Source organism: Hevea brasiliensis, chromosome 4 (genome assembly GCF_030052815.1).
Source record: "Hevea brasiliensis isolate MT/VB/25A 57/8 chromosome 4, ASM3005281v1, whole genome shotgun sequence".
NCBI lineage: Eukaryota > Viridiplantae > Streptophyta > Magnoliopsida > Malpighiales > Euphorbiaceae > Hevea > Hevea brasiliensis.
The window spans coordinates 27,251,080-27,263,572 of NC_079496.1; the positions used below are offsets into that span (position 1 = coordinate 27,251,080).

General features: G+C 27.3%; 1 protein-coding gene across 1 annotated transcript; it reads left to right on the forward strand.

Moving 5' to 3' along the window:
- The first annotated feature begins 506 nt into the window (after positions 1–506).
- On the forward strand, positions 507–836 carry LOC110642648 (uncharacterized). The gene has a single exon (XM_021794756.2). It carries the CDS (start codon positions 507–509, stop codon positions 834–836), a length of 330 nt encoding a protein of 109 aa, XP_021650448.1.
- The last annotated feature ends 11,657 nt before the right edge of the window (positions 837–12,493 follow it).

Genomic DNA, 12,493 nt, shown 5'->3' on the forward strand with positions numbered 1-12,493 from the left:
CCCTGATCCTCCTCCTATCATGTTCCTTCCTAATTGGTCTCTTTTTATGATATCTTCTATTGTTTTCTATGTCTATCTTGTGTTCTGTTCCACTATCTGTTCTACTGTCTATCCTATGGACTAACTTCTTTACCCACACCCGTCCATGATGTGGGAACCCTTGCTCACTTAACATCACACCCGGGCGCCGGCATGGAGCGTCTCTTTCGGTGAACGCCCTACACCCTTGCATATTTCTCACTACATCCGAGCTCCGATGTAGCACGTCGTTAGTAGAGGACGCCCCAACGTTTATATCATTTGAATCCATATCATAAGATGTGATAAAATTTTTATGCTGGTTGTCACCTACCTACCACAACCCTCCTCCTTTATCCGGACTTGGGACCGGCTAAGCGCAAACTACTTAGGCGGAGTTAAGACTCCTAAATTAAGCTAATAAGAAAAAAAAAAATAGTTAAAATCGAAGAATGCCCTAATTTTGTAGATTTTCTTCTTCCTTTAAAATGATGCTAAAGTTCACAGAGTCGACCTTCTGGTTGCTAGACACGCGCAACATCCTCTGCCAGACTTATCAATCTATCACTCCTTGGAAAGCCACTTCTGTTAAACTCGGCCACATTGTTTCCATCTGCAATAGATGTACAAGTGGAGCTAATCTTAAAGAAGAAGAAGAAGAAAAATCTAAGGAGACTAAGGATGATGTAAGCACTGATAACGTTGATCTTTCCACCGGTGACGAGGAGGATACTGATAATCAGTTGGCTCCATGGTCATCTATGACGTTGCCATCGGTTGTCAGCTCTTCCTCTTCTTCTACATCGAATAGCCAATAGAGTGTGAGTGGATTCACTCGCAGAGCTTTTTGTGAATCTGTGAATGTGTAATCTTTGAAAAGTACGCATGAGAGCTCTACAGATCTTCGGTCTATGTTACAGGCTTATGCACTGCTCTCTCTTACCCATCTTAAGTTCTGGTCTTGAATTTTTTTTTTTTTTTCTTCAAGGTTTCTAACTTTCTATGATTGCATTTGAACTAAAATTGAATGGTATGATTTTGTTCTTTATTCAAACCATGGGCTGATGCCAACTACTCATTTTCTCAACGAAAGTATAGTTGACCAACGTTCACAATTCAAGTTAGTGGCAAGGGCAATGATGAAGAAGCCATCTTTGTTGACTACTCCACGTTCTAGAGGCCTATGAAAGAATAGAGAACTGAAATGAAGTGCTTCTTTCTGACCAGTTTGAGCTCTATGGTGATTATTGATCAAGAAAATCAATTGTTTTAGAGGAAGAAGAAAAATCTTCAAGAAAACAAATGAGATGTTAGGGTTATTTTAAGGATTAAATTAATATTACCCAATTTGCTTTTTTTTTTTTTCTTTTTAATTTCATTTTTTTAAAATATTTTACTTAGCAATAATAATACACGTGGCCATATAAAAAACAAACATATTAGCCTTAGTTTCCACATCATTGCGTGTATTAGTTATGACCTTTAGTTTGACAATTGTAGGTAATTAAATGTTACATTTTTATAAAAATTAAGCGTTAAATATTAACAAAGAAAGATTAAACTACTAAATAACTTTCTCTGAAAAAATCAAGAGGACCAAATGATGTATTTGGCCTTTATTAAAAGTGTGTAACATTTTCTGAATAGTTAACCACGGTTAAGCTTGTCCATAATATATCCTGTCAGAAACATAATGATGGATCCAATCAATGATACCTATAATTTTTTTTTATAGTATTATTCCTAATTAATTAATTTTATTTGTATTTCTAAACTTAATTATTCTAATTATTGTTGGAAATATGATAAATATTAATTTTCAAATTCGTTATTTTTTTTGGTTTTTCAATAAATTGTCCTACTCAACTTTAAGTATAACGTTGAGAATTAAAAAATAATTAAAGGAAAAATGTTGTTGAATGTTTTGATTTATTATTTGAGGAAATAATTTCTTTGGAGTTTTTTTTTAATTTTTTGTTTGATAATTTTAAATTTATTTCTTTTATATAAATAAGTGATCTTACTTAATAAAAATGCTTAAAAAATCACCATGTTACATAATTTTTTTTTCTTTATTTTTTTATATAAAAAATATTGTATCATATCAAATATCAACCTTTTATCTAAAAGTTTTTAAATTTTAACTATTAAGATCTTATCTCATATTAAAAAATATATATATAGTTATCAAAAATTCTTTTTAAATTTTAAAATTTTAAAATTTATAACTTCAGGTATATATACATATATAAACTAAATCTTGCAAAAGGACTTATAGAAATAAGTCACTTGTCATCACGTGACATTAAAAGATTTAAATTAATATAATTTAAAAATTAATAAAATAATATATTCATAAAATTATTTCAAAATTTAAAATTAAGTGGTATATCTCTCTTTATACTCTTTATCAAATAAAAAATTATATGGATTGATATTAAGAATATAAGATATTATATTGTCTTATTCTAATAAAGAAATAATTAATAATTATTTAAGCAATAAAATTTAATTTAATTTTAAAAATATATAATTATTCAAAATTTAATACATTTAACATAATTAATTAAAATTTATCATCAATAAAATTTTATAATATAATTTTTTTAAGAATATAAGATATAAAAAAAATAAATATTAAATTATATTATTAAAGTAAAATAATAAATAAGCTGCAATATAAGGACAAAACTATAATATTTTTTGATTTTCTAGTGTCGTTGTCCTTTTCTTATTCCATATGTGTTAGGTAAGTATAAGGGTTAAAATAAAATTAAAAAAAAAAATGAATGGAAAAAGTTTTTAAAACTATTATTTTTTTTTAAATGTTACCAAATAGTGAAATATCTTATTTTTAATATTGAAAGTCAAGGAATTTAAATCAAATATAATAAATATATGGAAAAATTTTACCAACATTAAATACATTCTCACCTGCAACAACAATTCAATGAGAATCATTATTATTTTTTTATAAAAATATAAATTTATTAGTAATATTAAAACTATAGGTTTTACAAATAATTACAAGAGAGACTAGACTTTACTCCTATAAATCAGGTATAGAATTTACTATTATAGATAATAAAATTTATTGATCTTTTAATATGATAAAATTGAATCTTTCTGCTTGAAAATGATATTAATAAAATATATAAATCTTCTAAGTAGCTACTGGTATTTTATTGGATTTGGACGATAAAATAATTTCTAAATAGCTGCTTGTAACACTCTTCACCCGTCTACAGTGTAGCCGAGTAAGGCGTGCTACATTCGGTACCGGAGCACCTATTTTATCTTACTTTATTCCTTTAATAATTTGATCTCATTATATTTTAATATCAATTATTTTTCTACGGAGAAACTAGCGGAGTTTCCCTTATTTTATTATCAGTTGACGTATTTCACTATTCACCTGTTTGAAATTTTCAATAATATTTTCAAATAAAGATCTCATCCATGCTCATCATTTCTGATAGTGTCCATACATTTCGATTCTTATTCATTACCATGCATATTCATTCATGCTTATCTCATATATCAAATTTTTCAAAATTTCATTAATTACATAATTTATAATTTACATAACATACAAATTAATTACAATTCCATAATTTATATTTCAACATAATACCTAATTATAAATACATAAAATAATTTTTGTGAGCCTTATCTACATGTATTGTTGAAGAGGTGACAACCTTATACACTTCTGACACTTCTGTAGATCCAAACTCTAAGATCCAAGTTTCATATCCACTGGGCTTTATCTTCAGTACCTGCGCAAAGGAAACAATCCATCACGCTAAGCATTGCTGCTTAGTGGTGCAATAATATAACAAGAAATAATGTATACAAATAAAGAAAGAATCAAGCATTCTAAATATTCAAGTATCAATTTGATTTAAAATGACATTTCTACTATTAACTATCTTATATGCTAATTCGTTCCTCTTTGGAAGTACTAAGTTTATAGCCTTACAGTTATAATATTTAATATACATTTTATACTAGGAGTATTGTATTTGAGGTCTCTCTACGATTCTGCAAATTATATTTTTGTTAAGTTTCTATTGCTAATCTCTTTTTCACATTTTATTTAATACTTTCTAATGTTTTTATTTGCTAATATGCTTAAATAATTTCAATAATTTACACTGTCCAGGTAACCTATGACATGCTGACTAAACTAGTTAACGGGTCATTGGCATTGGACATCGTGGTGCCTCGGGCCGTCATACCATGGGACGCAGAACGTCAACCACGTATGCAGTCAGTATGGCTAAAAAGTCATGATAACATATAATCGGGAATAAAAGCCATGAGTGCGAGCGTAAAGCCATGAATACAGGTATAAAGCCTTTCGCAGTACTACTAAAACAATATCATATTGGCATGCCAATTTATCTAATCTGACACACGTGTCTAAGCAATATATGGGCACATAGTACCATTAAGTGTTCATAAGTTTCATTATTTAATTATAGGTTCTAATTATAATTTCTAGCATTTTAATCTTTTTCATAATAGAAATATAAATCTCTAAGTCTAATATTTACATAATTTATGCATTCATCGTAATTTATATATTCATTATGTTATCCATAATTATCACAATTCAAAACAATGGTTCTCATGCACCATTGTACTCAAAATACTTTTTCTCGTCCTTTCTCCAATAATGGAAACTAAAGTCTTATTTATACATTCATTTATTTATTGCTCTATTTATATAAATTATTATTCATATTCCAAGTAGTCCATGTATATTTCATGGATTTCAAATTTAGCTAAATTTTCCTTAAATTCTAGTGTCACTCAAATTCAAAAATTTAAATCAACTATTTACATTATCTATATCTTAACTATTACAATAGCTTTCTAATTTATTATACCATTTCCTATATCATTGGGGTCACTCAACTTCACCATTCACTATTTTACCTACCACATCCTATATTAACAACTACAATGGTTCTTATAGTTTGTTTTTCTACTTCACATAATTTAGTAGTTACTATTCATTTGACTATTTCCATTCAAAGGTTGACTTTTTGATTCATAATAGATTTGTTAAGCCTAAGTTCACCAATATACCACATTTTACATTTTATTTTTGTTTGCAATGATTTTCAATACCATTTCAAAGCTTATTTTATGTTATTCAAAATTTTCAGATTTCATAACTTAAGTTTACTGTTCTATTAGTCTAAACTACAGTGAGAATTTGGCAAAATTTTCTTCATCAAAGTTATTCCATTATGTGTCTTCTTTAGTTTTCTTTTTGAATCACTCTATTTGGAGTTTTCTAGCTCAAGTTATGACCATTTTACCATAACTGGCCGGATTAACCTGTACCCAGAATTTATGAGCAATCCTGGTTCTGCCAGATTTAGTATCTTGACTTTGGTGGATAATTCCATTAAGTTCTGGTCAAAATTTAGAATTATGTTCTTCATGAAAGTTGTTCTAAATTGTCTAATCTTTCCATTGATATAAAATTTAGGTCATTTGGACATTTCTACACTGAGTTATGACTATTTGAACAAACACTGTTTATTTAGTCAATTTCCAGAACCAGCAGGTTGGTTATCCAGATTTTGTCAATTTTTAGGGTATCCTAAGTTTGTTTTCTGGGCAAGGTTTCTTCATCAAAATTATGTCATTATGTGTCTAGTTTCACATCCAATTAGCCTTGCACCAATTGGACTTACACAAATCAAATTAGGACTGCCCAAACACACTGGACTCAAGGTCTAAAAATTCTGTCACAATTGGGCAGCATACCATTTCAATTCCAATGCCACAATGGTCTCCAATTTAAGGTCAAAATTCATCAAATGGTCATTAATTGACCATTAGAACTTAAATTAAACATCTAAGCATTAAAATCCTCAATTAAATCTCAAAATCCTAACCCTAACAATCCATCACTTCATCTAACATACACAAATCAATATCTAACTCTAATATAATTATCAAACATCATTCCCAAGAAATTTAATTCAATCAAATCAACAATTCTCAACCTTCCCCCATGGTTGCCGAAAATTAGAATGTTCCTAACATGCATATTTTCTTCAAATTTTCTCCATTTTCTAACTTAACTCAAAGTTTAAATTAAAAATATGAAGAGAGAAGTAAGAGATTTAGCACTAACTCTTGTGTGAGCAGAATTTTCTCTCATCCAATCTTAAATTTTCCTTCACTTTCTTGGCTTTTCTTAGTAGCCAAACACTTTTCCAAGGGGTGTAGATAAGTTTTAATGAAAGATGCTTAGGGTTTAGTAGTGAGAATTCATGTGAAATGGAAGAGAGAGATGAAATTAAGTATATTTTTTTGTATAGTTCATATGATTATACTTATGATTACAATTCATATGATTACAATTCATATGATTACAATTCTCATCAATTATTCTTATGTCCCATTGTACTCAAAGTATATTTTTTTCTCCAATAATGAGAATTACTATCTCATTCGTACATTAATATAATTCATTTATATAGTTCACTATTTATCAATCTCATTATCTATTTATCACTTACAATTTCTTATCTAATTTATTACACCAATTTACATGTACCTAGATTCAGGCAAATTTCATTTATATGTACCTAGATTCAAACTTATTCATTTGTATTCATAAAACGAACCTAAGTTTCAAATATTATTCACACATCATTTATACCTTTAATATTTCATTTATAGTCATTTATAAATCACATTTCAAATTAAATTAAACCTTCATTTACAAACCTCATTTACACATTTACATAATTTAAACCTTCATTAAATCATTTAAGTGGGGTACCATTGACCCCATTAGCAACTTACGTTTTTAGTAGTTACTATTCACTTGACAATTTTCCTTCAAAAGTTGACTTTTTAATTCATAATATGTGCACAAATGTTTGATATATATTTATACCATATTTTGGATTCTAAGTTTGCTGGCATTGATTGCCAATTGCAAATCAAAGCCTTTTAGAAGTATTTTCAAAAATTCAGTTTTTGTGTTGTATGTTTACTGTTCCAATGGTCTAAGCTACAGTGAGAATTTGATAAACTTTTCTTCATAAAAGTTGTTCATTTATGTGTCTTCTTTAATTTTCTTTTTGAATCACTCCATTTGGAGTTTTTTAGTTCAAGTTATGGCTATTTTACAATAACTGGCCGAATTGACCTGTACCTAGAATTTCTGGGCAATCCTAGTTCTGCTAGATTTGGTAGCTCAACTTTGGCTAGCAATTTCATTTAGTTAAGTTCAAAATTTGAGTTTGTATTCTACATGAAAGTTGTTCTAAATTGTCTAAGCTTTTCATTGATATAAAATTCAGGTCAATTGGATATTTCTATAGTGAGATATGACTAAATGAACAAATACTATTCATTTAGTCAATTTCCAGGGACAACATATTAGTCACCTAGATTAGGTCAATTTTTAGGGCAACTTATGTTGGTTTTCTGGGCCATGTTTCTTCATCAAAGTTATGCCATTTTATGTCTAGTTTCATTTTTAATTGGCCTTAAACCAATTGGAGTAACATAACTCAAGTTATAATCCTAGGAATACATTGGACTCAAGTCCAGTATTCTGGCACAATGGGGGCAGCATACCTCTTTCAATTTCAAGGCCACAATTACTTCCAATTTAGGGTCAAACTTTATCAAATGGTCACTAATTGACCATTAAAACTCCAATTAACCATTCAAACACAATATCCCTAATTTTCATACTAACCCTAATTGATCAAATCTCATTCTCATGCAAACTCAAAAAGATTCAACTCCATTCAACTCTAATTTATATGTACAAATTAATTTACATTAATATAAAAACTTCATTGCAACTAAACCATCAAAACCCTAACCCTCTCTTAGCTGCCACAATTCATACATAATCCTACATAAGTATTTTGTTCAATTTCTTAACAATTTCTCATTCACTTTAACTTCCTAACATGGAGTAAAAAGAAAGATGTAAGAGTTAGCACTAACCTTATATTGATCAATCTTCCAAGCTTGTAAAAACTTCTTAATTTCTTCTTTCAATTGCTGCCTAGAGGTGGTTTAGGCTATAAGGAGGAGTTTTAATGAAACAACCTTTGGAATTTATGGTGATTTTTCAAGAGAATTTCTAGTGAGAAGTTTGCATGAAAATGGTGTGAGGAGAGAGAAGGGAGAATCGGCTGAATGAAGGAGATGAGATGCAGATTTTTGTTTCATTTAATCCCATTTTATCTCTTTTTAATAACTTTAAATATGTTTGTTGTGTTGTGATTGGTGGAGGCCTTTTTAATGACATCATAATGATGTCAAAATTCAAGTTTTTCTTTATTTTATTTTCTTTTATTTTCTACTCATTTTCAATTAAATTTTTAGCAATATTTATTCATATTTTATGTCATAATAATTATTTATTTAACTGGACAAGTTGGCAAAAAATTATCTCTGAAGAAGAAATGATCAAAATGCCTCCATTTGGCTTAAGGAGCCAAAATTATCTGTACCGATCTTAAAAATTCTCCTAATATTTTCTTGGTATTCTAATGTTACCTAGGGCACCGTAACTCTTCTCTGGCATCCTAGAAATTATTTCACGGGATTTTTCTCGGGTTTAGGGCTACTAGCTGTGAAGATAGTAACTTCCCATTAAGGTCACCCATCACCGAGGTATCAGCTCATTTAACTTGTTGTATTTCATTTCTAAAATTTTTTCTTGATTTTTCTTACCATTTTTTTAATTATTTATGACTCCTCACTCTAGTCTAAATATAGTTCTAGACATTCTAGCTGTTCGGTCAAACATTGGTCACCAGAACAGTAGAACGTACGGACTGTCTAAAGTGAGGGTGTTATAGATCATACTTTTTATCTATGATAACTAAAACCAAACGCTCACGATAGAAGAAATAAGCATAAAAATTGGGAGAAATAAATTTAAGATATATCAACAAAAATATATTTGAGAATAAATTTTCAATATCCATTCTAGAAAGGAATAAATTTGAGAGTTATTGAAGGAAAATACAGAAAAATAGAAATACAAAAATAAATAAAGGAAAAAAGAAAAAAAATATTTAAAGGAGAGAGAGAGAGGGCTTATCACCAACAAGAAGCAACTCCTCTCTTAGATCTAGTTGTGAGTTGACAGAGTTTAGGGACAAAAAATTTTAAAGAGAGAAGTTTTCAAGGAGAATCATTATTTGAAATCATATTAAGTGTCCATACTAACACTTCATTTGAATGAAGGAGCAGAAAATAATAACATTAAGCAATATGAATTATTCTTTGTTTGGGAGTATGATGGGTTAAAAATGAAAAAAAAAAAAAAAGAGTGATTAATTACTTCTTTAAATCTTATTTTCTTTTCTTAACAAAATTGAGGGAATAAAAATATCACTTTTCAATAAAAAATATTTTTTAAATATAAATATTGTATCCTTAATGTTTAAATATTTCTTATCTTTTGAAATTTTTAAATATCAAAATTTATTTAATCTTTCATTTCCTTTTATATGTATAGATTAAACATTAACTTTTCTTTTCTTTTAAAAACTTTTCTCTCTCTCTCATTTTCCATTATTTTTTTCTTTATCTTTTTTTTTTTTAAATCTTCCCATTTAATCCCTTCTTTTAATAAATGTTAATAATTATTTTAATGAAGTTATATAATTTATCCTCTCTTTACTAATTAGTAACATGCTTGCGCGTTACACTGGTTTATATTATTAATAATTTAAATTAATTTATTTTTTATATTTAAAAATAATTATATTAATAAAAATATTTTTATTTATTTTAACTATTATTTTGATTATAAAAAATTTAAATAATAGATATTTAAGATCAAACTAAAATTTTTGAAAATTAAGGAATTGGCCATAATAACAAAAAATTAAAAAAAATTTTAATGTTGTCAAGACTAATTTAAATTTTTTAAAAAATTATAAATAATAAAAAATTTATGAGCAAAAAGTATTATACCTAACAACAAAGCAGATATTTTGAATATTGTTTAGACAAAGTAAAGACATTATTAATAAATAAGAATACATCTTGTTTGCTTTTTTTTTTTTTTTAATCAACATCTTATTTACTTAAATTCTTATAACTAAAATATAATAAAAGTGTTTTCTTAGATGTTTGTATAGTTTTAATTTAAATCCTTACTTTAATTTTCTTAGTGTTGTTGTATTATTTTACTTGCACCGAAAGAAAACTTCTCTTATTTTTATGGTTTATTAATTAATTAGTATGAGAATTTAAAAAAAAAAATACATATAAAAAAGATTAAATCACATATAAGTATAATAAATATAGACAACGTTACAACGCACCTTAAAAACACGCACACGAAAAAATGTTCCATATTAATAACAGAAAATTAGGTATTGCACAATAAGCCATGATTAATTAGTGTAATAATTAAAATTTTAATATTTTATATTAAACAATTTTTTAAAATAATATTTAAAATAATTAAAATTTTATATATTAATAATTAAGAAATAAAAAATACTAATCAACATTCAACTTTCAATTTTTAATAATATAATTAATATAAAAAGATTTTTAAAATCATAACTAATTATGAATAAATGAATATTAATTTTAAATTTCAAAAAATATGTATTAATTGATTCAATTAAAATATAAAAAAAATAAAAAGAAAAATTAAAAATTTCCAAAAAAGACAGGAATACTAAACAAAGAAGCTTTTACTTTGTTTTCATATATATATATATATATATATATATATATATATATATATAAAGTACTTATTTGTCATAAAAAAATTTACATGATATTTTTTTTTTACATATTTTACCCCAAAAATATTGTCATGTCAATAACTTTTAATAACACTATGAGATTTCTCCTTTTTTATTAACGAAATTAAATATAAAATACCTATTTATCTTGAAAAAAAAAATATCTATCTCTTTTTTTTTTAAAAAAAAAGAAAAATTCACATGATGACCACAATAATTTATGTTATTTATTTTTGTAACCGATGATGATAATAATTTGTAATTTGCTATGTATAGACTAGAGCTCCATTTAAATTAATAGAAACATGTGCAACACCAAGCATTTGATATTTCAGCAGCTTAACTAAACTATCAAGGAATTAAAGTGAAGGAAAAAATTAATTAATACCAACCAAATCCCAATTAAGATCTTGTAAAGGATTAAAGAATTGGCTAATGATTTGGTGTAAGCTCTTCTACAAGCACATGAACCTTTTCATTTTGCAATACCAATACCATAATAAACATTAACTGACCACGTGCTATGCACAACACCAATCCTCTTTGGTTGTGTTGTTTCTATTGCAAATCTCAATACAGAAATGATTCTATAACCATCAAAGTAGTATTCGAAGGTGAGTAACGGATAACTTAGTAATGTACAGTTCGAACTTAGTAACCACAAGGTATTTGGACACTTGTAAAAAGAGTTGCTCATCCAAGCATATTCCTAGATACTCGGATCACAGTAAAAAATAAGGATCTAGAGATAATCGCCATGATGGAAATCCCATCTACATGAGAACTCTCAGACAGGGTGAACTTCTAATCCTACTCAATCACAAAGCACTAATTCTAATAGGAATCTACATTAAAAATTTATATAAGGGTCATCAGGTATGCATGCTAATCTAATTAATCCTATTCATTTATATTCAAATTCCCATTACTAACCTAAGCATCAGAGTAATTGTCAACTAAGTCACCCAGTATTCATTCTTGTCTTATAGATCTAATACCCAAATCCATCATTCCATACCTGTAGAGAAAGAGACAACATAGTAACACCCAATTTTTGTGAAAATATTAAATATGGTTGTTATTAGAAATAGAAATAAAATTTATAATGTTTTGTGAAGGAAGTTAAATTTGGAAATTGGATTTATAAGTGAAGATTTGAATTTTTGGGTATAAAATGGACTTATGGAAAGATCAAGGACCAAATTAAACTTTTCCTCTTAAAGTGGGATAGCTGGCCACTTTCTCTGATAGTCCAACAGCTTTACGCTATGTTTGGGAAGGGGGGAAGGAGAATAAAAGAGGGAAGGAAAATAAAAATGGGAAAGTAAGGAATGAAAATAAAAATTATTTTCCTTCCCCTTCTTTGGATTGGGAGAGAAAAATATTAGAGGAAAAAGTTGTTTTATGAATAGTAAAATTACAACTTTACCCTTAAATTAAAAAAAAACTATTAATTATAGGGGTATTTTTGTATTTTTGAACATTTTTCTCCTACTTTCCCCTCATTTTGGAGAGAAAGGAGAAAAAGATAAAATATTTTTATTTTCCCTCTAATATTTTCCCTCCTCCTTCATTTTCTACTCAATCCAAACAAAAAAATGAAAAATAAATTTATTTTCTTCTCACATTTTCTTTACCTTCTTACTTTTCTCCCTTCCCAAACATACTCTTAAAAAAAAAAAAGAAACGGCAAAAGG

What these genes read in the sequence shown, in the direction of transcription:
- LOC110642648 (XM_021794756.2), top strand. Translation starts at nt 507, where the DNA reads ATGATGCTAAAGTTCACAGAGTCGACCTTCTGGTTGCTAGACACGCGC.